At 36.8% G+C, this 27,170-nt stretch overlaps 1 protein-coding gene across 12 annotated transcripts in view; it reads right to left on the bottom strand.

Annotated features, from left to right (window-relative positions):
• The window catches only part of PLEKHA5 (pleckstrin homology domain containing A5), a 166,380-nt gene that overhangs the window by 29,257 nt on the left and 109,953 nt on the right, over positions 1-27,170 (bottom strand). For 6 of the 12 annotated variants that reach the window (XM_027747474.2, XM_027747472.2, XM_027747471.2 and 3 more), the window contains exons 8-14: positions 23,946-24,046; positions 22,925-23,040; positions 16,413-16,877; positions 11,049-11,517; positions 9,450-9,533; positions 6,634-6,753; positions 5,906-5,959 (exon numbers count right to left, since the gene is read on the bottom strand). In XM_027747474.2, coding sequence (XP_027603275.2) covers positions 5,906-5,959; positions 6,634-6,753; positions 9,450-9,533; positions 11,049-11,517; positions 16,413-16,877; positions 22,925-23,040; positions 23,946-24,046 — 1,409 coding nt within the window. Of the gene's footprint in view, positions 1-5,905; positions 5,960-6,633; positions 6,754-9,449; positions 9,534-11,048; positions 11,518-16,412; positions 16,878-22,924; positions 23,041-23,945; positions 24,047-27,170 lie in introns of those variants that run through there. The other 6 variants (XM_027747464.2, XM_039379460.1, XM_027747470.2 and 3 more) reach the window with 4 other exon arrangements.

Genomic DNA, 27,170 nt, shown 5'->3' with positions numbered 1-27,170 from the left:
AAGTGAGGTTCAGGCTCATGTTCACGTATCAAACAATGCCTTTATATACTGCACTGATTTATATCCTTAGGGACTTTGAACCATTGCTTGTTGCATTTATCCACCCCCATACACAGGTGTGAAATCATTTTGGAACTGGTCAGACAGTTTCTATAGTGATTAGTATTTTTGATATGGGTGCAAATGCCCAAACCAGATGCTTTATTACACATTGCATACATTTAGGAATTCAGAAAAGTGTGCAACAGAAAACAGTATGGGCCTCTTGGTTTTAGAAAGGAGGCTTTCCTAACAGTAAGGGAGAAATTATGAGAACAGGTGGTTTTCTTCTCCAAAAGAAACTCAAAAGTCACTTAATGCATAATCCTATTTTTGTTGGAAACTTTAGGACCTGTTGGAAACTCGAGGAATACCTGTTTCGAGTACGGTTGGTTACACAGGAAGTGTGTGAAGGAATATTTATGATCCTTCACTCCGTATGTGTATATATACACACTCCCCATGAAATTACAAAGCAAGGTTTTGTTTCACGGACTGAAATGCCACAGAATGAGTTTTTAATGCCTTTTGAAACTTCTTGCTCCTATTTATTTAGGGAAAAAACCTAACTTGTACGTTTGGAGAAGTAGGTTTTTTTTCACCTCACAGGAAACATATTTTCTTGTCATAGATAGAGGACCTTTTTGTTGTTGTTGTTGTTGTTTTTTACACATAGTAAAGTCTGATCAGCTGATGAGTTAATCAGCCAATGCAGAATACCTTAAGAAGGCAAGCTTATGATGATGCTCTGTTTGTTCAAGGCAGGAAAAACACTAAACAAGCAACCCCTGCCATTTGCTCCATCATCTATAGCACACATAAACAGAAAACTAGAACTGACCCAAGAAGTTGTTCTCCCCTTATATTAAAATTTTGTCCAGAGATTGGGTGCAACAGGTGATCTCAAAAGAGATCTGAACAGTAAGATTAACAGCAGGGTCCAAAGCTGAGCAATCAAACTACAGCCAACTTAAATAACTGTAAAATAAAAATTACTCTGAGGCTCAGATATTTTATTAGGAGATACAGGTTTGGATGCATTTTTATTAGGAGGATTTCAACAGCTTCAATACTCTCTAGCTAATATTTTTTTACAATATTTCAAATTTTTTCTTTCTGATCAATAACAGACAAGGCCAGAATTAATTTCTGTTGAACTGTTCAAAGACTGTTTACATCCAGATTAGAAAATAAGCAAAGTGGATTTGCTCAAAGGACATTTTGAAGTAATGTTCTGTCCTCCAGACAGCTCCAACTTTGATTTATAGCACTTCTTCCAATATCTTTACTACCTGCTTAACTATTCTTATCTAACACTATTTGCAAAGGCCACTTATATCCAAAAAACCGCAGTTCCCTGAGCCCTTGTGGAACAAAAACCAAAAACCAGGTAATGGGTGAAGTAGTGCCAACTAAAGAGCCTTTGTAACAGTCAAATACAGCAAGTGTTTTTCCCCTTTAGGAAATAATGTTTCCAAAAAATACTGACAATCAACTGTTGAGAAATTCAGACCTTGAGGAAGAAACACAGAGGCAGGGCGTGCTCAAGAACTGGTAAAGTAAACCAGAGTTACGTGGGACACAATGGCAAGTCCCATGCTCTAAAAGGTAAGGAGAATACCTATTTTGTGTTCTTCAAGCATTATCATAAACCTACTCCCAAACTGAAGTTGGACACTATTCACACTGAATAAATAGCTCAAAGTAAAATAATTGCTTGTTCGTAACAGAAGCAAGCCTTGATTCTCATTCATTTCAGAAAAAAAATATTATTTTTTTTTTGTACAACAAAGGACAGATTTTAGATCCTACATGTAATATTATTATACTCATAGAGTCTCTCCAATTAAAGAAGTCACAAAAATTGGAATTAATAGATTTCCATAAGCAAACCAAAGTGTCACACAGCAACGCAGCAATAAATCCAAATAAAATCCACCAGCCTTGCATTTGTAATTTTCTACTTCTAGTGAATAACTCCTTTCTCCCCAGAAGTAATGCTTCATCTTTGCTTTTTTCTCTACTGATGTACTATATAAAAGCATTTTCCTGCTGGAAACAATAAAACCCCACCTCCTTGACATAGGAACTATATGAACAGCTACTTTATTTACGAGTGAACATCTCAGTGGGTATTTTGTGTTTTAAACTGTCAAGTCAAGCTATTGACAACTTCTCCTCTTCCTTCCTTTTCCTGAATTCTCTTCTGTGTTTGGTAACACCCTACCCAGATGACATTTCAGGATGTGCTGGTCTGGTGGCAGCGATCAGCTGGAACAGTGGCTGCCTACCAGGACAGTGGCAATAGGACCTGACCAAGCTTTTCTCCCACCTTCCCTCTGCTATTTAATACTCTGTCCAAAAAAAAAAAATGAAGGAAAAAGCAGTTTTCCTTCCTCTCTTCTTTTTACAGCACTTCTGCCTCCACGCAGTCTTTTTTTTTTCACCCTAGAGAGTCCCTGTCCTCGAGTCTCCCTTCTTCCTCTGGGGAGTGAAAAGGAAAAAAAAAAAAAAGGCAGTCAAAAGAACAGTGGTGGCTGTGTCAGCCACTGTACCTTTTCCAGATGAAAAATACATGTAAGAGTAGTATCCTATATGCTGCTAACACAGGACATAAAATTTTAGGCTGAAAGATACCAGATATAATAGAGGATTATCTGTCAACTCTATCCAAACCTCCTTGTACTGTTCCAGCCTTCCTTAATTTATTGCCTTTTCCCAGAACCACCTTCAGCATGTCAGAAAGAAGGTGCTGAAGAGGAGAAAACAGAAGCAAATGACCAAGACAGTAAGGATGTTGGCTGTGGGACCTTGACTCCTTTATTTGACAACTTCTTGTTCAAGTTCTGTTTATTTTTTAGGCACCCTTTGAAAACTGAAGGAAATGAAAAATGAAAGTACCAGCAGAATTATTTTAACTACTTAACACCTAAACTATTTACGTGAATAGCTATTTCAAAAAATTGGGGGGAAAAAAAGGCTAATTGAAATGAAATTTAGTAAAACTTCTACTGTGACAAACCTTCATGGGAAATGCTGAGATCAATCAGACAACATACATGGAGAGTTTTACATAGATAGCATGAGCTCAGTGGAAAAGGGTTTTTCAGCCCAAGAAAAGTTTTACTACCAACATAACATTCAGAAGCTTACTAAAAGACTGGTGTGCTGGAATTCTTGATAATAACAGAAAGATTCAAGTGGGACCTCCTGCCAGGGCTTTATTTACAAAGGAGAAAAAAGCATGTCTAGCCTGTATTTAAAAAAAAAAAAGAAAAACACCCTTATGTTCCTGTTTTTCATTACTGTTATTGTAATTACTGGGTACAAATAAATTATGGAGATGGCAGGCTTGGATTTAATAATACACAATAAGTGATCCTTTAAAATTTGCTAATATGTACTCATAACATCCCACACTGGCAAACAAATCATCATTGTTTGCCTGGGGTTGCTAGCTATGTCCACAGAACTTCCTAAATAGCAGATGAATCCCTCTCCCAACTCTCTACAAACCCTGAGCCAGCAGAGTGGTTTCAAAAGAAAAGGGTGCTGGACAATCATTCTTTTGGCCATAAGACATCAAAGAAATCATATGGCTGGATATATGTGTGCCAGTCTCTTTGATCTTTTTTTTTTTTCCTCCATCTCTGAACTCCAACAACAACAACAAAAATTCTGAAAGCATAATACCAAAACATCAGAAAGTGTAACATGAGAATTTTGAAGCATCTCCAAAGGAAACAGCAGCACAAAAATGAAGCATGATTTCAAAAAGGTGATGGAATATTCTTGATTCCTGATAAGAAAACCACCTAACCAGCAGACAACAACTTACTGCAACAATATAAAAGTAACCCTCCCTACACATGAACTTGAGTGTGCCTGAAAATTCACCTGTGCAACCTCAGTACACACTTACTATTTATTGTCATGTACAGCACTGAATTCTTTGTGACCAAGAAAGTGAGAGCTGAAGATAACTGGAGTCCCACCACATGTTTTAGGCAAATCAGGTTTTGACACTATTTTCAGAGATTAAATACAAGTGAAAATACCAAATTTAATTACAGTGGACACTTAAAATTCAGAGAGGGAAAGTGATTATGCACGCTGGTTAAAGATGCAGCTGACAAGGAGGAAAGGCCTTTTGATTTTTTTGATTTTTTTTTTCTCTCCAACATAAAGGAAAATTGACATTGGACAAAGCAATGAAAAGATATAAATGTGATACCACCCTAGAAGCAGTGATACACAAAGTAAAAAGACTCTCAAGGAGATTAATTTGCTACAGGTAGATGACAGTATTATAAAACCGGAGAAGAAAAGAAAAACTGATCAGAAACTGGGACAAGTATTCCAACCTGCTCTTCCATGATTTTGTGTTTAATATATTTTAGACTCGATAATGATTTCTTGTGTTAAGAAGTGCAGTGATTTCTTGCATCTCTGGTATGGGTAATTATTTAGACACTTCCCTAAATGAATGCTTACCACACCACATTTCTAAATTTTATCTGATACGAGTAAAAGGAAAATAATTTTTACCACTTTGCATGTTGCACAAAGGCAATTCCCTCCATTTAATCCTGCCCATTATACTCACAAGCTTGGCTAATTAAGCAACAGCATGGTACAGGGTTTTACACTTCACATTGACTGTTAACCTTTCTTGGCAACGAATTACATAGAAGACAGAATCAACCCCCTTATTCCAAATCATTATAAACTGGAAATATTTGAGTTGGATGAAATATTTTGGTCTAATATAGCAAGCAGTTTTCCCCTACTGTTTTGGACCTCCTGCAACCCCTTAAGTAAAACAAGACAGAGGTGTTTAAAAATGCGTTGCAATCAAATTAAATTGATCATAATTCACACCTTGTTTTCAAGAAATAGTAGGAAAATAAAGCCACTGGGTGAGCCAAGTCCACGTGAGAGTGTGTATGTCTCTGTACAGGTGGGGCTTTTAATAACTCACTGAAATCCCATTAGAGGAACATGCAGGATATAAATGTTCTAACAGTTGGTTTTTTAAGTGTAAAGCTCAAAAGTTTCATTCAAAGACAGATTATTAGAAAAAGAAAAAGCCACAGTGATTTTTACATTTTTAACCAATGGTCACCTAGCTGCTTCTTTTTCCTCTAAGCACTTATGACTGTCTTTTATAAATGCTAGTAAAAAGAAATGCCATTTAAAAACTTCTCACACGTAAGTTGTACTGAAATCTCATTTGATCATGCAACAAAGCCATAAAGAGAGGCTTGTGATATCACAATTCTTCACTTGGCAATCAATTATGTTAGTGAAGACATAATTGTACCCTCGCTTTGTAAGTTATGAGAAATTGTAAAGAAGTAAAATCTTATTCTTATATAAATCTTCAAGAATTAACTGAGAAAAATATGAGAAAATGAGCCATGTTATGATCTGATTAAAACATTTCTTCATGTTTGACCTCTCTTTAATTTAATGTCCTGCAGAAACATCTAACTCTCCTTAATTTGGAAAACAGAAATTTTCAGAAGTATAATTTTTCTATAAGTTGCATGTGTGTCATATGAGCTTGGAGATAAATTATGACTTTGGTTAAAGAAGGTAAAACACTACAGTTAGTGTTATTGTAAGAAGGAAATGAAGAACAGAGAAATTAATTGGCAAGTTGCTGCTGTATTCTGACAAATTTTAATTTTTTTGGCCTTATAACATGTCAGATTCGTAACTGATTAAGATATTCCATGCTATGGGCATCCTCCAACTTCATAAAAAGCACTGAAAATCCTTCTCCCCAAATATTTCCAGCTTTGATAGAAGCAGGTAAAAAGCATTAAGAAACTCAAACGCACAAGAAAAATGCAAATCCCACCTGGTGATCCAAATATATAGCATTCCTTTGAAGGTGATGTGAAAGAATCTCATTCTAGTAGGCAGCAGTCAGAGGGCAAAAGGAAAGGGACAGAAGGTGCAGAATGCATGAAAAGAGCTTTAAAAGATGTAAACTAGACAGTGATCTGTTTTATGCAGAAATATAATGATGTTTTTAAACTGCTTTTTTTTGGTGAACTGTTACAAGTCTTGATCCCGAAACAGAAGTGATGGAAGTTTACCACAAATTAGGCTATGAAGCACATTTTCTATTTACATCTAAAATACAGTAAGCTCATATAAATGCCCACTACACAGACAACTATAAACCCTTTGATAAATCTGTGTTTTAAGCCAGTCCTGCTGTTCGCAGACATATTATGAATAAGAAAATATCTGAAATGAGGCAGTATAAACAATAAATTAATCTCACAATCTATCACTACTGATTTTTGTGATACCAATAGATTAAAAAACCTTTAACTACAAGATATTTTAAAATATCCCCCTGCAATTTTGAACTTGGCTCATTTCAGAAAGCCCCAAAGTAAAACCTCAAAGGGTTAATAGCAGAACATCACATACACAAAGAATCAAAGTTACTCTATTCTACTCGCGCACGACAGTCGGAAAATTTTTCACCGACAAAAGTACAAAGCAAACTTTTGATTAATGGATGACTACAGGTTAGTGAGAATGGTACATGACACACATTGCTTTATAGCTGACCTTTGGGCTGCTGGCCTCAAGTTTTAGTTGCATGAGCTGTGCTAGTGTGTGTTCCCGGATACTACTCAGTTCAGCTTGCTGCCGTCTCAGCTTTATTAGCAGCAGCGTGAGCTCCTCTGGCTGAAGGAGTGCAGTGTGAGAAGCCAAAGAGTAGAAAAAAGGTTAATTGGAATCCCAAACAACACTTAAATAAAATAAGGCTTCTGAGTATCTTTCTTACAAAAAAAAAAAACAAACAACTTTCTACAGCGATACAACAGAAGAAACACCATTTCCACCCCCTCCCCAAACTGACCGCTTTCAAATATATAATGAAAGGTTAACTTTTAACTGCTCAAAACAATTTGATGCTGCAAATGCTGTAGGAGTAAAACATTCTGCATAAAGGACAAAAATAAGGGAGGATTTTGCAGGATAAAGTCTGTGCAGTCCTCACACTTCCTCTGACGTGCACATCAAATTGACGATACTGGCTTAAGAGGAGGGGGAGATAATTCTGGTTCTTAGGTTATCACTACTTGCACATGGAAAGCCACTTGAGCTTGGTGAAAGAATCAAAATATGCCCTCAAGGAAGTTTAGTTTTTAATACAATTCTTCAAATGTATGCCTCAAAATTGAGAGTAAAAATAATGAAAAATCCATCTTAACTGAACTGCCTCAGAAACCATCACCTTTCACAAAATAAAACTGAACAAGCATGAAGAATATAATTTTCCATCACACCTTTCACAGGTCTGAGGCTATCAGTTATTTTATTGCTTTATGACTAAGCTGTACAATAAAGTTTAGTCATCGCTTGGGAAGTGATGAGGACCAGCATTTGAACCCTAAGATTATATATATTATGGAAATAAAGTCACACTCAAATGGGTATTTGTCAGGTAATTCCACACAGATCAGTTTAGCTCAGTTTGGGAAACTTTATCTGAACCATTCTGAACCGTTTTGTATTAGCAATACTTCAAAGAAAACAAACCACTTAACGAGTATTTTTTGTTATGTTTGTGTTTGCTTCTGTTTCTTACACTTCTCCAGAAGTCAATCTTACAAGAGGTTAAATATTCACCCAGCATTTTGATTTTCTCACAAGTTCTGCGAGTTAAATAAAACCCAAACACAAAAACCTCCTAAAACCCAGCTTGCTGTCTCCCAAAGTCACAGAATTTCCCCAAAGCAAAGAAGTAAAGAAAAAAGCTCCAGAGAACCACATATTGAAACACTGAAAAATGAATACCAGTTTCTTAGAATAAAGAGGAAACATCCCTGAGAATAAGCATGGCACTGGCACCGTTGTGAGTTGGGGCAAGAGTAGCCCACAAGAGGGAGCAAGGGATTTCCACATAGCTTCAGTTGGCAAAACCATTTGCTTTCAGGGAAAACCAACACCAAACCCAAGTTTTCTAATGGCAGTTTTTCTTCTTACAGTACTCTTTCAATACCTGGATTTAAAATATTTAATTTCAGAGAGTAAATGTAAGAATCTAGACTGCTATACAAGGCATTTTCAAGCTCTCTCCAAAAATAAGTGACAGTGCTTTCAGTCTGAAAATTAACATCAATTCAAAGCACAAGACATCTTATTTTTAGGAATATGAGAACTGAAAGTAGCATCTTCAAGCAAAAGAAACATTGATCCACTTTTTCAAGGTCAAAACTCCTCTCAGTATGTTCTGCAAAAGCCCAGTTTGAGTGCATTAGGAATAAAATATTTAATGGCACTTAAATCCAATGTTTGCAAGTAAACCTTTTTCCAAAGAGGAGCCCATCAAACCATAATTCCCACTCGTCTCTAGACATTCCTAACGTTGCAAACACGTTTGATGCTGCTGCAAGTGCTGTGATACAGCATTTGATACAGCTCTTGGGACTCTGGCAACAACCACAGCACAAAATTTTCTCCAGAGCTACCTACGGGTTCCCTCCTCTGGCCCCTGCAACGCTCATGCTGTGGGGGCAGGACTTCTGGTTTCCACAGGCAGAAGCTTGGACCTTCTTTTGCCCCTTACCCCCCTCATCAGCCCATGAACCCAAAGAAATGTCTGTAAGGCACCAGCTGCCCAAGGACAACCCGCAAATTCCTGAAGGTGCCAGAGATTCATGCTGGGAAGTGCAAGAAACAGGGATTGAAGCAGTGGAAGGACTGACTGCGAGTTGCTGCCCACAGTGTGAATCAAAAAAAAAAAATCTGTGTTCTTAATTTGTAACTCTTGAAATCAGTAATTTCAGATGGACAGAGAAAGATTATGGAATGGAGGCAAAAACTGGTAAAGAAAATATATAAACCGAGGACAATATCGTAAGATTTAGGATGAGTCATGTTTCAGTAAGGAAGGCGAACCGTATTCACCAATATTACTTTGATGAAATACTTTCAGTGAGAATTTCAGCTCTACCACACTAAAATGGGGGATGTCAGAAAGGCCAATTATACAAAATGCAGTTTTAGTATCTTTCAGATTTCCAAAAAAAGCCAAACTTTATTTCTAGGTTCTCCTAAATAATTAATGGAGAAATAAGTGTTCCGTGATGTATTCTACCCTCTCCCAGGAAGTTCAGCAATGTATCAACGATGATTAAAAAAATAATAAATCTATATTTCTCAAAGAAAATCTTGACTCAGCAGCTACATGATATTCTCAGCATTCAGAGGAACCACAGAGTATTTCTTTACTTGCTATAAAAATCTCCGATAATTAAAATAAAGGCTAAATTTAATGCAAGCTTTGAATACAATAAGATTTCAGTGTTGCCTCTTCCTATTTAAAGAATTATTCTTAAAAGCCCCTGATGAACAAAATAAAAAAACCAACTCACTGTTTTGCCTTGGAGGCTCTGAGGAGTAACAGGCTGTAAACTCAGGCCTGCTGGCATCGACCTTCTGTCGGGTACAAAGACATGCTGTACAAAAAAAAAATAGCACAGTATGATCCAAAGTTATTTCTAAAGACCCCAAAACTTTTAATTGCTAAAAAAAAACACAAAAGAAAAATCAAGCCAACTTCACAGTCATGAACATTTGCTATGATTTGTGCCAGTCATGCTCCCTGCTGATCTACTATGTAGGACACTCAAGCAGTCTACCTCTAAATTTTAGAAATACCCCAACTTTCATCATTTATTTAATTAATGTTCCCTGACTGATAGCCTTTGCAAACAATAATTTTAGTTTTCACCTCCCATTGAAAAGCCTAAGATCTCTATGAAGATGGGGTCTAAATCTTTAATTTAACCCTACTGATTTCAAATAATCAGTCTCCTAATTACCCAATCTTCAAAACAGGTCTGTGTTTTTAAGTTAATAGCAAAAGCTGGTTGTGTAACTAATGAAATACAAACCAAACAGCTTGAAAAACCAAAGGGAAACATTAGTATTGCGTAAAAGATACTAAATATGCAATGAAATACTAGCATAAAGTGTTTGAGAAGGAAAAAATATCAGGAAGCAAAACATGGCTGAAAGAACAAGTAAGCACATGCTCTGCTGCACTGACATGGTGATATTTGTCACATGTGTGAGAGGCACTGATTACTAAATTTTCAAAGCAGTTGAGACACAAAGGATGTCAAAACAAAATGACTCTGTTGACAGAGACCTGAAAACTTTGAAACCCAAGACTTAATAATCAACTCTAAATTGTTTAAATAGTTTTAAGATGTAGTTACAGATTTTTTTAGCCTGCATTAAGAAACAAAGACACCGAGATAAAGTTTTTGGAAAAAATGTTCAGGAGCATTTTGCATCAACTGAAGGAGTAATTTTTATGTAATTATTTCCAATCTATTAAAAAACCATGATAGCACAAGCATGACAAATATAGCAGAGCCATATACAGCACCCAAGTTTACAATTCTCCACGTCTCCCACTCACTGGTGAAGACCAGCAGAGTTAACACTAGTCAGGCACTAAAGGTGTGTGTATTTAGACTCCGATCTTTAGGGATCACCTTAACAACTCAAAGGCATAAAAAGAAACAATATTTTGTCTTCTGCTGGAACCTGAGGCAGCCAAACTTGTGGCTGAAGAACAGAAAACAGCATGTGGAAAGAAATCTGGGATTTCGAGTCCTCTTGGAGCTAGAAAGGGGAAATATTTCTGTATATATAACAAACTATTCTGAATAATTTGCCTATTGACTCCTTTTTATTTTCTTTAGAGAAATGTTAATACCATGGGCAGTAATATTAGGACAGCACATTTTCACCTAGTGCATTATAAAAATGCCTTTTTACTACCTTTAGATTTTTAAGTGCTTTTTAAAATCAAACCTTTCTCCATGAAAACCGTGATGCCAATTAAACTTCGTTATATTAAAACATACTACAGTGCAACACGAGTTTTACAGTAACCATATCCTTCCTACTAAACATCCTTGTAAACAAGGGGGTTTAGCTATGAAATGAAGTATTTTTACCTTGTTATGGTGTGCCCTGTGCCTGCGATCAATGGTCACATCCCCCCTTTGCACCGGCGACGACACTTCCGACCGGTAGGTCCGCTGGGGGGAATATCCCTGGAAACCAGCGATGGAACCGTGAGAGGGCGAGGTGGGAATCGAATGCATGGTCTGATCGGAAATGTTAATCATAGTTTTCGGGCTGCTTATGGTACTGTGCCTAGTCAGAGTCGTCTGCTTGTTGTAGAACTGGCGCTGCTGCCACTCGTAGAGCTGCCACATCGTGTCGTCGCGCATCGACCTCCGCTTCTCCTCGGCGCTGACGGGTCCCATGGCCCTGTCGTAGGCCGAGGGTGCCACGCTGCAGAGGCTCTCTGGACGTGCCTTGCTGTTCCTTGGCAGTGTTCTGTAGCCCTCTGGGTACCGGGGTAAGGCTTGAGGGCGATGGCTCGGCATGTTCCTTGGTAACGTCTGATAAGAGATTACGCTGAAACGCAAATTTTCTTTTTGTCAGTGCACAGCATTAATGTCACGGCAAGGCTAAGTTTTTCAACATGGGTTAGGTTTATCTAGCTGACTCTGACCTTTTTTAATACTTCAAACACCATTTAAAAAAATGGAAGACAAGACAACAATTAAAGAATCAATTGTACTGACAGTGCACTGTAGCAGCTGAAACTGGATCCCCCTCTCTCCTATTAGCTCTTGATATAATCTGTATTTCATTTTTTCACCAGTCTAGTATATCAAGTTTATATCATATTGTCCAACTTATCTATATGCTGGATAGGTCAAAGTTTTTAAAGCTTTAATTTTACATCCACCGAAGGAGTAATTTTTATGTAATTATTTCCAATCTATTAAAAAACAGGTGTATCTGTTTTGATTTTATTGAATTATGTAAAACAAGGCTTAACACTGAGGGGATTGGGCTTTTTACAGTTTTCATGGTTTAACAATTGAAGATGGATTCTGTTATCTTTCTCAATGTCCTAGAATATAAGTAATTGCATGCAGACTTTAAATTGCATGGTGCACCATACCAAGTTTTAACAGTTCTATGCTGTTTCCATATAAGCCCATTTGAAATGTTCTCTTTTCCAAAAGTGAAAAAATATCCTGTTGTTTCCCTAAGAAAATCTTGAGCAGTTACTATGGACATTAAAAAAATAGTGATTCTTCTACCAGCAGACCAAGGAAAAACTGCACCAATTGCCTAAAGAAATCATGTATTGTAATTGTCAAGATTAAGCCATTCCGCATCAGCTATTCAAGCAAAACAAACAGCAAAATATTTCTTTGTGTGATAATAACATTGTATTGCTTTTCGACTCAGATATGAATTCAAAGGCTTATTCTTTAACTTGTTGCCACATTAAAATTCTGGAGTGCTACAGTCATTTAGCAACTTTCAGCACTAGTTGAAATGCAGAATTTTCCATACTGAGTATCGACGCGTGCCTAAGTGTGACAAAGCACTCCTTGGGTTTTTTTCCCAGAGGTCAAAATCTGGGTCATAAACATTGATTCATTCATCCCTTATCTAAAACGCAAATGAGGTGCTCTTAAAACCTTGTGCTACTTATCATGAATATGACAGATGCTTGCTGGGAGACAACTCAAACTGGGCAGGATTCAGCCATCAGAGGGCAGCAGCTTCCAGCTACACCCCACACTAACTCCAACTAAAATCCCTGCCACCACCAGGCACCAGGACCTGAAGATGGCTTTGAATTGCTCCAGTGCCAAAAAAAAAAACATTAAAGAAATGGCGCAGAGCAAATGGAAAGGTAAACCAGCATAAAGCATATTCGATCCTTATGGAATAACTATCGAGGTAATTGATGATGGCAAAACCCATTTTTCACTGAAAATAGTTAAGCTGAGTATTTATGGTCACCTGTTACATTTTGGGGATGAAAACTGCTATAAAGAGCTTTATATACAAAATCTGCTACAGTTTCTCAAGTTTTTCAAGAATTAATGAAGTATTATCCCCATTTTGTAGATTGGGCAGCTTTCCATTCTCCCAGGAAAATAAAAAGGGGGAAAGATATTCTAAGTCCTAATCTTTTGCTGCAAAATCTGCTTAAATACCTCTAAATTTCTGTAGTAACATACCATTAATTAGAAGGCTTTTTTCCATCTCCATATTTAAAAATAAACAAACCAGATGCTTCTGAGCTCCACTTCTAACTTTCAAAATATAAGTGTAGCTATACCCCATAACAGGTATAGTGAAACTTGACATTTTCATGAAAATATTTGGCAGTTACACCCACCTCACTCACTAAAGCTCCTCTCTGTTTTAATTATTAAATGAGCATTGTAACCCTGTTGGCTCCCTTAGATATCCTGAACCACTTGAAGAACAGCTATCTGAAATTCTTACTATGTTAAAGATAGCAATTTAAAGTCTGCATGCAATTACTTATATTCTAGAACATTTAGAAAGATAACAGAATCCATCTTCAATTGTTAAACCATGAAAACTGTAAAAAGCCCAATCCCCTCAGTGTTAAGCCTTGTTTTACATAATTCAATAAAATCAAAACAGATACACCAATGTACTGTTGATACTTGCAGAAATACCACTCCAGTCAAATCCAAAAACTAACTCCAGACAGTACTGCCTTGCACACAAGGGGAGACTACAGCAGCTGGGTTTGAGGTTGCAAAATATTTCTGCATCTGTCATCATAAATAGCTCCTTATAAGTGCTCTCATATGGAAAAAAGGCTTCCATGTTTTTTCATAGACTCCTTATAGGCATCTTCAGGGGCTGTCTCTAGGCTTACTGTTGGGTAGCAATAGTGGTTCTGGTGTCCAGGTTGGACTATCTGGGAAAGCAACTTTGCTGCTAAACCTTTAGGGGCTCAGTTCTGCGATGATTGGAACCTCAGACCTTCATCCTGAAGAACAGAGCTACCTCCTGGCCCAGAACACAGAACTTCCACGTGTGAATTAAGCAAAGGGTGGCACAGACTGAAGACAGAAATCTGGTGTATTATTTAGGATGAGGCTTATATGGGCAAGGTGAGAGACAGTCTCACATCCTGGGTTAACAGCAACATAATACCTCAGTACCATGCAACTCTTCTGTATTTTTTCTGTATTTTCACATTTGAAAGACCACTTAAGTGAACTGCTTTTGATGAAAACATTTATTCAAAAGTGACTTGTGCAAAATTGATACTGAAGTGGAATGTTTTTATTTTTTTATTTAAAACACATTTCTTTTTGGTTTTAAAAAAGGTTTGTCTTCCCCAAGGCAGCAATTGTCTTTATTCCTGTGGCTCTTAAAAACTAGATGTCTTGATCCATGGAAATGGCAAATAACTGCTTCAAGAACTAAAACCTACATTGTCATCATTCTCATTTTTTGAGGAATCAAACTACTACAAGCTCAGCCTATTCCTCTAAAAAATTAGTAGTTGTATAGTGAACCTTTTTCATTCCACATTGAGGACAGCTAAGAGCTCCTATTTTATATATAGTTATTTAATTGTACCTATTTGTTGACATTTAAGCATTCTTAAAGTGCTGATTTTTTTCAGTCTGACACCAGAGATACTCAGTTTGGTCCTCCATGATTTCTCTAACACATGAGAGAGATAGATGAAATGGAAAGCAGCTTTGTTAAAAGTCAGCAACTTTTCCCCTTTAAATAAAGACTACTTTATTCAAAAATTCAAGTTATGAGTGGAACAGGTCTTACTACAAGCAGCCTTATTAACCTCTCACCCCAACCTTAGGCTTTAACATAAGCTGGTGCTTATTTCTACTCTAATTCTTTAACTTCAATTCTACTTAAATTTCTGGCAATCTGAACAAAAATAAAATTTTAAATTTAAATGAAACCACATTTAAATGACATCACTATATACATTAGAAAATATGGATCATTATTCAAGGCCACTTCCACACAAAGTAAAAATGGTAGCTCAAGGCCAATTCTTTTTCAGTTTGCAACTTTTATGTAGAACTGCATTTGAATGCACAACCTTTAATGCTATCAATGCCACCCTTATTTAGGCAACAAGTGTTCCCTGTAGTCAAGAATAAAATATTGTTAATTAGTAACATATTGGTAATGGCACTTGCTTGTATTTGATTCCCACAATGAAATCAGTTTTAGGGGTTTTATACTTGTTCACAATTGAAAAATAGCCAAGCTATTCTAATTTCTACTGTTTGGTTGCAAGCTTTACAGTCCAATAAAAAAAATTAACTGCATCAGAGAGCCTTCTTGGTTCTCATTATGCAAACATGCATAATAAAATAAATGTCAGGGTGTGCAAGGCACTGTCTGCACTGCCAGTTCAAACTCGATCAAACTACTCATGTTGGGTATTTCATGAAACAACACATTTAACAGTTCCTAATTTTATCTAATGAAGGACTAAAGGCAACAAGGAAATTTTCAACCAACTTGGGCAAGCAGAAGTCAAGCTAATGGAAATTTTTCAAGATTTTGCAAGAACTGAAAAGCCCCCAACCCGTATTTTGAAATTTGCGGAAAACACGTTTTCTGAACTTTGTTCTATCTTAAACTCTGCTCTGCCATCTATCTCATATACTCACTCCCTAATTTCCAGCTCTTCAAAATTTCTCCAGTGATAGCATCTCCATACTTCCTATCAAATGTAATATTAAAACCTTTTATATTTTACTGCTAGAGCTGCTTGTCTGTAAGACAGCCTGGAAGCAATGTCCCTACACTTCTGTCAGACAGAGAAATTGCTATCAGCATGACATTCAATAGTGTCAATCATTCACAGATAATTTTATAGCTTCAGGAATAAGCACTAGAACTGAATATTATAACTGGGAGATACTTAATTTCATAAGAAGAGGAGCTTTAAGCATCAAGTTAGTTAGATTTCTGTCTTACTGTTAGGTAAGGCTTCTGCCTCTCTTCAATTAAAGCTTGTTTAAAGTTTAAAAGCTCTCTGGAATATTTTCTAAGAATTTTAAATAAAATATTATTACAAGAATTTGTGAATAAAAATGCCAGAAGACAGGGCAATTTCAAGAACACATTTTAAGAGGAAAAGGAATTGCTACGATTGATGATATCTCTCTGCTAGGACAGAGAAATGTCTAACACCCAAAAATGGTTTCTGGCCCTTTTTAGTTATTGAGCTATTATTATACTTTAATTAATAATATTCACTCAAATGGTAATAAAAGAAAAACTTCAATAAAATTGTTCCAAGCAGTAACCCAGGCACTTCTTACAATGAATAATGTATTTATGTCATACAGACCTTAAACCAAAGAACCTAACCAGGATACAAGTGTTAAGTATTATTCGCTAGAAAGCCTAGCAGAAAAAAAAGTAATAAAAAAAAAGTAATAAAATTACTTCACAGTAATTACCCTCTTGTTTCCTCTTCTTGTCCTTTTCCTCTCTGTATTTTAATCCACTGTTCCAGCTGCAGCATCGAGTTAGTTCTCTGCATGACCCGCTCGGACTCCACGTGTGACGGCAGCGCGTTGTGATGAGCTCCATCTCCAGCATCCGCCAGCACAGCTCCACCTTTGCCCTCAGACCCATTCAAATGGACTGGCCTGAAGTGCCCAGCCTGGATGGTGCTTATGGGCAAAGTCCTGTACTCGGATCCCAAAGGATTTAGCTTCACACTGTTGATTTTTGTTAATGGTTTATCTTGCCCGACTTTCTGGAACCCGTACTTTTCGGCTTCCAAAGCTTTCTTCTCCTCGTTTTTGTTCACTTCTTTGTTTTTCTGGTTATTTTGTGCCTCTGGCTTAATTAGCACCCGGTGGTTTGAAATATTGTTTGCCTCTCGAGGTGATGTATTTTCAATGGTTAGCTTCTCTATTCTGGAAGGGAACATATGACAAGCTATAATACCAACAGAACATTTCCTAAAAATAGTAACAAAAAATTAAAAGTGAATATACTGGTATTTATCAGGGTTATTTCAGTGAATCCCTGTCCAGACATTTTATAACAATGTATTGACTCTGAGAGAAAAAAATCAGGACATATTTTCACAATAATCAAGGATAGGTTGTGGGTTTTTGTTGCTTCTGCCTATTCTGTTGTTGTTGTTGTTGTTATTGCTGAATTTTTGTTTGTTTGTTTTCTTTTGTTTTTAACTTTGTTTTGGGGTTGGTGGTAGTGTTTGGTTGGTTTGTTTTTTTGTTGGTTCCTTTGTGGTTTTTCTGGTTGGGAGAGTGTGTGTATTTTTTCTTCTACACTTCTCTCTTTCTTTGCTATTTTAAAGGCAATTGTTACATGACGTAAATTTTTTAAGTCGCCCTTCAATTAACCCCTTAGAGAAAATGTGCACAACAGGAAATAAAGGCAGAGTCTGAAAAAGTGGATGTACAGTTCCTGGAGGGCTGGACATTCAAGGAGTGAAAATATTCAGTGGCTCTCCAAGAGCTGCAGCTTCCAAATGTCAACAGACTGAAATTCAGATGATTTTGACAGTCAGCTTGTGATTCACAATACTGCTGAATTTAACATATAATGAGCTCCTTTAAAGAAAGCAAATGACTTTTCATGGTCACTGGTATCAATTAGGTTTCTCTGGTATGTTATCGCTTTGGCTGGCATACACTTTGTGGGAAATGACTGTGGCTTTTCTAAATTTAAGGGGGAAAATAGCTGCTGACTTAAGGAACTGTACCACAAAATAATGATATTTTTAGAACCCTTAGTGCTTTACAGTATTTACATAAGCACTCAATATGTGCAGTTTTATTAATGTTCTTCTTTTTAAAATTTGAAAATGTCAAGAAGCTGTGTCTTTTTCCATACTGGGACCTGAACTTCAATTCCAGGTCAAAGAGTGACTTTTTCAGTTCACTAGAAAAAAAACCCTCACCACCTTAAAATGTTTTGATCAACATTTTTTGGTATGGGAGGAAAGAAGGGGAAGAGATATAATTTTTTAAGATTACATCTCTGTATAAAACCAAACTAGGAGCAACAGTTTATTTTTAGGATGACGTCAAATTAACCTTTCATAGTTTTGCATCCTTTTTGCAAATGCATTATTCATCTTTATAACTGTCCCCAGTTCAAGTGTCTGTAAAAAGGCCATCACATACCCAGCTGACCAAGAGCACTCCTCTGAAAAGGGCTCTAATTCCAGGCAGAGTAACTACATACATGGCTGTAAACATTATTGTTTACCCCATCTTGAACAAGAGGCTTAAATATGTTCAACAAGTCTACACTTCCCCAACAGATCATTTAAGTTGAGAATTCCCAAAAGGCCACCTAACTTGGGACAGAACCTCTGCAAATACCTAAAGGACTGAAAAACGTACGGTCCTAATAAAATACTTCCCACTGCTAATAATATTGGACACTTAATTTTAAATGCACCTCCCATTACCACCCTACTCTTGCTATGAAGGCTCTGTGATGTGGAAGGAATCCAGAGACTCCTGCCTTGACAAATACACCATTTCAAACACATCGCTCAAACATCAAGACATCGATGTCCTCTGGATACTGTACCTGAGTTAAACCAAAATGCTTGTTCACTTTGCCCATGCTAACAAGGGTGTGACTTTTTTTCCCCCTATGCCTCTTCCTCACATGGCTGTGACGACCCCAATCTCTGCTTGATACTTCATGATGCTATAGAAGTCCCCCAAAATTCACTTTATAAGTGAGTATAAGTAGGTCAAAACAGTCCTCGTCTTTCAGTGATCATTCCTGAGCTGCCAACATGGAAGTGTACACACATGTCAAATGTACTGCAAATGAAAACATTCCTACCCATAATCTAACATGAACATCTCTTTGGCTCTATGTGTTGGCATTACTTTTAGACACGGTGTTTTTTTCTCATACATCACTATTCAATGCAGATGTTAGATACATCTGATGTTTTCTGCTAGAAGAAAGGAGTGTGCAATGTTTCTGCCAACCATAATTTCTAGAGAAAAAAATATCTCGATGCTGAAACAGTTTTTACGTAGACTTTTCTGAGGGAGGTGGAACTACCACACCTGCATCACCTTTCCTACAATTTCCAAGTATCAGCAAAGAAATGCTACGCTAAACTCCCACTGAAATTTAAAAGTGAGAGGTTTTTAAATTTACTTTTTTTTTGTCCCCAAGACTTCAAATTGTTCCAAAACTGAAATACTTCTGCCTAGGTTCCTTCTCAAGATTATAGAAAAAAAAAAATTACCTCCTCCCTCCCACCTCAAAACTCTGCTACCTAGGCTTCTACCAAAAACTAAAGGAATTCCCCAAACAGGAATCTGAATGAAAAACTCGGTTTCCCACAATTATCAAGTCAAAAAAGGGCATTAAGATTTCAGCTTTCAGCCAGAACTCAAGAGTTTACAAATAAACGTATGGACTAGCTCGCAAATAATCCTAAACGTGGGCATTAATATATGCAGCATGCCTTAATAGCACCACCTACCCCTTTATATAACACTTCCTATAAATTTTTCTCAGGCTTTACAGCAGAGAAACAGCTGCCATTTTACAGATGGAAAATCCACAGTGCAGAGGGAGAGTGGCATCTCTAAGGACATTCATCATATATGTGGTCAAGACTCAGAACAGTGTTTGATTCCCAGTCTCACACTGCTTTCCACTGTCTATCTTAACTAAAAAAAAACAAAACAAGAAACCCCCAAATGACAGAATTGTTTTTCCATGTAATCTCAGTGCTGTATCACTGGTTACTATGGTTATACACAGCAGAGCCAAACATTTATATTTGACATTCTTTGTAATGGTGTAGAGCCTGAATGACTGATGTTCAAACAGACTTCTGGGCTCTCCTTTAACTTGGTGCACCAAATCAGTCAACTCTGTGAGCAAGGGATATCTTTCCACAGTGAAGGATCCAGAAGGGAAAAAAAAATATCAGAAACTAACAGGCAAATGTAAGAAACATAAATCCATATGTATATTTGGCTCCATATTTATAGCTAGCTCTCAAAGACTTGCAGGCTATTTGAGGACGGGACAGGGAGAAGAGGAAGAGAATGAGCATTGAACACGTGTCCTTCAGCATATGCTGGATGCAATTTATAGACTTCTACAACCAAAAAGGAATAATATGTACAGAACTGTAACACAAAAAAAGTACCATTTTATGCTGGTTTATAGAAATAAGTAATTCTGAAAGGGCTGGGGGGGGAAACATGTAATTAATTATCAGATGGATGTGAGGACTGTGATTTAACAAAGCCAGGCAGAGGCATTTGAAAAGAAAAAGCCACATTTTTCAAGCACAGTGACGTCAGTAAGCCCCCACTGTGGATGTCACTATGCTAACAAGTGCTTTTTTGGCAGCCTAGCTTCTGCTGTTTAGGAAAAGTAACTACACTAGGAGGAAAAAAAAAGAAATCTTTTCTTAGTACATCCTGCATCCCTGAGAAGAAACAAAGGCTCCAACACACAAGCTGACAGTGAAAGGCTAGAAAAATGACACTCAAACAGGGGAGAGCAGAGAAATTGGCATTTAGGGTACAAATGTTAAATCAGTATGTTGGTGGACATTACCATCTACAAACACATGCAAGTACTCAGATACAATTCAACTGTGGCCCACAGTGACACAACACGGAATAAGCAAGATGTTTTGCTGATGCAGAGAGGTTGTTTGAGATCATATTTTGAGTCATAACATCCTCACTGACTACATTATTTGTGTTTAATTATTTTGATAAGTCTCTCAGTACACTATTAAACTTGAATTTACTATCTAGGTAAATTAAAAACGTTTAGAAAGGAGTAATTACAATTAAGTCAATAGGACCAAATAGTATTTGTCCTTCCCTGCAGCGATACATCAGAAGGGAGTTTTTCTGCTGTTAATGCAGATTAGTTTTGAGAGAAACGGTCCCATTTTTATTTTCTCACCTTGGTATCTTGTTTCTGTTTTATATGGCTAACTCTAAGTGGAAAGTAATAGTTTGTGGGAAACAGGCAACCCTCCCTCCCCCACCTTAACGTTTTAAATATTCTTTTTATCTTTTTTTTCTCTCCAAGGAACTCACATCCCCAGAAAAACAAAACACAAATTAAAACTCTAAAATTATTTAAAGCTAAAACATTTGGTTTAACAGACTGTTGGGTTTGATTTCTGAAGTACCATAAGCAGTGAAGTACCTGGATTTCTAGATTTAAAGAACTATACTGTAAAAACTCTTGATTTATCATTGGGTATTTTATATTAACAAGCACTTAAGAGTGGCTCAACATCAGCTTGCATGAATATTTAAGGAAGCAATTCTTAATAACTCATCTATTGTACTGCAAGTATCCAGTCTGTTAGAAAACTGTATTCAGTACAATGCTAGAACTTCTAGAAAAAAAACAAAATTGAGAAACAAAAGCCCTGGCTAAATTTGACTAAACCAAAACCACTTATGCTTAGAACTGCATGCATGCCAAACTTTAGGTTACTTAGAGATGAGGTAATAAAACACTTAATACTCAACAGATTTTTACAGGGAAGGAACAGTATTTCTTCTGCTTAAGATCATATCCTGCTACATTTCATTTTAAGAACTGGTTTGATAGCCAAAAGATGGATTCCTTAGAAAACAGATGTCTGAAGGATTTTCTTCCTTATTATAGCTAACAGACATGAAAGTCTTCGAGACCTGGTCTTGAAATGTATTTTCTCTGAAGTAATTATTTCAAGGTTACTAAGCAAGTTTTCAAAGAGGTCACATCTAATTCTGTTTCATTCTAAGGTTTCTTGCCCGAATTTAAACAACAAGATAGTGTTACATAAGTTGCTTTTCTGACACTTGTTTGGCTGTTGGCAAGCCTGTTCAGCCTGTGACACCCAGGCAGAGATTCACAGTATTGCAAATACCAAATGAAGGTTATTTCAGCAGTTCAAAAAAAGATTCAGAATGACCTCCTTCAGTGTTATTCCCTCTAAAAAGTGCTTATACAATTGATATATGATTTCTGTTTGAAGTTATGTGGGTTTGATTTGGTTTAATAATTTCTCCATATGTAAGTTACCACTGTATCTGCAATACAAGACTGATTTTTCAGATTAATTTTATTATTCACTAAGCTTCTCTGGTGCTGTGTCTATGTGATTTTTTTTTTTTTAAACTTAAAATTTCTCAGCATCTCTGACATTCATTTAGCTCCAGGGTAGCAGGAACTAACAGAGTGGAGAATAGATCAAGTGACAGCAGCCATCAGCAATAACTTCTGTGCCATCAATAACGAGGAGCTTTTAAACTTCCAATTGATGAGGTTTCCATTAGAGATGTCATGGAGCCGACCCAAGGGACCACATTCCGAGAGAAAACGATTCCCACTGGATAGACAGCAGCAGACAATATTCTGTTTCTGAGAGCACCAGGCTCCCGGTGAGAACTTGGCTTTTCATTGTCAACACACGGATACATGAAGATAAGGCTCCAGATAGGGGAGTATAAATTTGATGACAGCTTAATGATGAACAAGAATGGCTCCCCACAGGTTGCCCACAGGTACAACCATTTAATTTAGCCAGAAAATCCAGTTGTGAATTTGAGACTTATGACAGGTTTCAGCCAAGGGCTACCACCAGTTGAGCTGCTATTGCAATTCAGTCGGGAGGGCAGGGGAAGTCAAACATGCCTACACATACTATTTGTCATTGCACTTCTTTTGATGCCACTGGCTAAAGGATAAGTCAGGGGTTTTTTCTAGCTCCTTACAATTAATATTCAGAACAGAACTTAGGTTATTTTTACTTCTCCAAAATTTTATCCAGCATTGTTACATTAGTAAGGGCTCTTCAATACAAGGAGAAATTACTTCAGTCAATTTACATTCTGCTTTCAGGAACACCTTTTCATTACATAAATCAAACTAAATAAGAGAAAGCAATACACTGTTCCACTCTTTTGTCAATCCACATTACCTTTTCACAGGCTCTGTCTGCACAAGTGCTGCATCTATCATGGCTTTCATCCACAGCTCCATTTCCTTCCCTGTATCTGTGCAGAAATAATAGGTCCTCATGTTTGGATGAGCTGCCTGATTGGAAATGACATGGTCATTGCAATAAAAATATAAGATTCTGTAAAAGAAAAGAGGCAAATATTGTTACTGCATACTCCCTCTAATGCTTTATATAATAAAATTTCTGCAAATAATATTATCAGAAAAAAAATATGAAAAAGAATACTACAATGTTTCTCGGTCACTGCACTCATATTTTCAAAATAATTGCCAGTAATTTTCAATCATAGCTGTTTTTCATTAATAGGCTAAATAAAAGGCCCTTACATTTCTTCAATCTATTAAAAACTATATTGATCATTCATTAATGTAAATTGATATAATTATTATAAATAAGATTTTGGAATAGGTTTTGGCAGCCTGAATGATACAGTAAGTTTTCAGTTGTACTTACCATTGTAAATAAATGATGTGCTGGTTAGGAGACCAAACCAAGTGCCAAAAGAAGCTCATAAAACAATAAAAAAAGTCAGGAGAAAATATTTAGTGAAGTCATTTATATAATGATTTAAAAGATCAGCTGTGAAACACTCCTAACAATGCTTCATGTAATATTGTGATTTAAGTGATAATAAATCCTTATTTTTATTTATGTGTGAAGATACTTTGTATCTGAATAACTAAAGAACATTCATTAATAAAGTAAGTTCAGATGCAGACACTGGTCTAAAATACCGTGTGGTGCTTTAAAGATCTAAGATACTACTAGTGAGTGATATCCATCCACTTTCCCATTCTAGTAATTCTGTACTGACATCAGGCTAAATACTTGAAGCTTCTTGCTACTGTATTATGCAAAAATCAGCCTCAGAAGCTGTTTGTCAATCCTGTTGTACATAATAACTCTGTAAAATGAGTTCTTATCACCAGGCTATTGTGCTTTCAGATACAAAATCAAGTGGAAAAATTGATTCCCTTACCTTAAAGGCATATTTGCGGTTAATGTGGTCCTCAGCAGACAGCATAGATATCTGAAAACTAGGCAGAAGTATGCTACCCAGTATTCCCTCTTCTTTCTCATCTGTGAATGCACAGTCTTTGATCAGAGAAACAGTGTTTTGACATGATGTTTGTATTCAGACACTTCAGTCAAACTCTTGTGTTCAATCACACAAGACCAGTAACCAGACATTCACCTCAGAGGAAAAGGCATCAGAGAACCAGAGAGCCAGACTGAGTTGTGTTGCAGGTATCTGTGTGCAGTCTAAAGGGCAACTGTGCAGCCCCTCTCTGCCAACGTGTGCCACAGAACGTGTGGTGCCCCCCAAAACCTGCCAGGCACCGTGAAACCTCGTCCACCTTTGACTTTCTCCCCCAGATGGACGAGCGCAAAGACCCCTCCTGAGCGCGCGGTTCCGTACACGTGTAAGCACGTCAGCTCCCTCATGGAACCTGCCTGATGGAAAACACCACAAATAGCTACGTCCACAGCTTTCCTGGGGATCAGTGCTTACCTGCCTGTGACTTCAAAACTGAAGAGCAGATGGAAGCCAAGCCTCTAATTCAGCGACAAGAACAGTAACCGCCTGCTATCTATTGTTCTAAAAACCGCAAATACCTGTGACACCACAAGTACTCTAAAGCTCTCATTATTGTTGGCTTTTGAGAAAATTTGCACATTCTTCTTCTGATCTCAAGCATATTGTGCCACATAATTCCCATTACAGTACTTAATTATAATTCCCTTTGTAATTCCTACAGAGTTTACACTTGATTACATTCTGTTTGTAAGAATGCATATGTTTCAGATAATTCGTAAGAAACAAATTCTCCCCCCAAACAAACACCCTTTTCCCAGAGCCCTGTTTTATGTACAATTTTAGAACAATACGTTATACTAATAAATTGACATTTTAATTGAAAGCCACAACCAGCTTTTAAATCCAATTACACTTTAATAAAGGAATAATTGAATGCAATTCACAAAGTCAGTCTTAATTTTATTTCATGTAGAGAACTTCTATTCACAGCTGTATCTTAGAGACTGTCCCCTATAACACTTCTCATAGATGAACACGGTGCCCAAAATGAATGACTGTGTATCTATGAAATTAGGATGAAAACACAGATATTCCAAAATTTCAAGCATGAAAAATTAACACTGTCACAATTAAAATGCATTTAAACAGCACAAAAGGGCTATTGCTTATGCGTGGATTTAAAAATACTTCCTTGGTTCTCCTTCAATCACTAAATTTTGAAAAGCCACAACCTTCATTTAGGTTATTTATATGGAGAAAGCTCTGCCCAGCCATTTTAGTATTACATGACAGGTTAGATGTAAAAATTATGCTTTCTAGGACAGTTATTTAATTGGAGAGCTGAGCATAAAATTATTCTGATTAAAAGGCAGAGATGGAGTGGATCTACTTTCAGGTACTCAACTGTACTCATAAGTATGTCTGAAACCATCTCACCTTCCCCTCTCAAATATTTATTCCCTGTGAGCCACAAAACTGCCTTTTTCCCCCCTCTGTCCTCAAACACATGGCAAATGCTGGGGTTTACTTTATTTGGATTGCTGTTTGGGGGAAAAATTCTTCCCTTCTGCTAGATTATATTTTGAGTTATTACTGAGTCAGTCACACCCACTAGTGCCATACAAAAGCACAAGGCATTTTTTGTTCCACTGAACAGCTGCAGGTCTGGAGGACTTTGGTCTCTGTTAAAGACATTCCACTTCCAGATTTTCAAAATCTGTTCCCAATCAGACTTGCTTTTATCTACACATTGCACCACTCCATACCCATCTTTACTTGTGTGCTCTGTATGAACAGTACAAGAGAAAAATAGCAGATCTTCAGTCTAATTCTAAGAATTTTTACTTGTGGCAACAATAAAATTGTTATATTCCAATATGACAGTGGACAGTCTTTCATCCCTCCGTGAAACAAAGTATTCTCTTAGCTCTGAAAAAATACAGTGACATGATTTTCTTTTCACCTGCAGATTGTATTTGAGCTGTTAACATTGGAACACAATTGCAGACGTTCAGCAACACTTACTAATAAAACCAAAAAAAGCCCTGAACAACCAGAATCACGATTTGCAATCTGGGGGCAAGTACACAGCTCTCTCATTTCTATTTTTCAATGTCTGAGATAGAATTAACAGAAATATAAAAGTACAGGGCATAGAGTGAAAGTTTTTGGACTATCACTACACCTTTAATCACAGTTTAACAGCTTTAACTACTTTCTAGTACCTAAAAGCTAAATTCATCATGTAAACGATTTAGGCTGTTCTGTCTGAATTTCAACTTATTGGGTAGATTAACATATAGAAATTAAAAAGTAAGATAATAGAGCTGTTTGGATTTATTTGTTGTTTCTTTTGCTTATTGCTTTTTTAAAATTTATTTTTAGATACTTCCTGTGCTGTGCTTTTAAGCAATTTAACCTGTTCTTACAGCAGCCAAAAAGTAGAACTGTCTTTAGAACCTTTGGAAGAGAAAACCTAAAGACTTGTTAAAAAGAAGAAAACCCTGTCAGAAAGCACAGATAATGACCATTTAAGTAAACACAGTGTAACTCTATCAGTTGATGCCTCCATGACTGAAATTACAGCCTAATTTTGACTCTGCAGTGGTTTATCAAACTAAGTATATTTCTTAGGGTAGAGAAATGAAGCCTAATGATTACAGTTCAATACCTCAGAATTTGTTAACTTTGCAGTTACAAGTTGCAAACAGTTACAAAGAGTTGCAGTTTCAGAGCTTTCATGTTTCATGACCTGATTTGTCTTTGATTAGATCCATGCTGCACTTTAACAGAACACCATTTTAAATTTATCTGTCACTGCTTTCAGCATCACCAGCATCAGCACCACTCCCACCAATTCTAAAGTCTCATCCTACAGCTGAAACCCTTTCTTACCCTCCACCTTCAATTAAGGCTGCAGATGGCCCTAACTGCTCATGTTCCTCTATTTTGCTTTACAACCCTCTTCGCTCTTGATTTCAGGATTTAATATGTTTCCATGTGCACAAATCCCATTTGTTTATCTCCTCAGGAGCACTACAGTTAATAATCTGTAATGGGGAAGGAATCAGTTTTTTAACACACATAACTCCAGACTAGAATTACAAGCAGCTAATTTTTCCCATGTAAAATAAGTCTGATGTAGCTACATAAGGTTACTAACAG

This window comes from Pipra filicauda, unplaced genomic scaffold, assembly GCF_003945595.2.
Source record: "Pipra filicauda isolate LSUMZ 115617 unplaced genomic scaffold, ASM394559v2 scaffold104_size2351352_pilon, whole genome shotgun sequence".
In the NCBI taxonomy this organism is placed as follows: Eukaryota; Metazoa; Chordata; class Aves; order Passeriformes; family Pipridae; genus Pipra; species Pipra filicauda.
The sequence above is the reverse complement of the archived record's forward strand: the minus strand, read 5'-3'. Positions and strand labels throughout refer to the sequence as shown.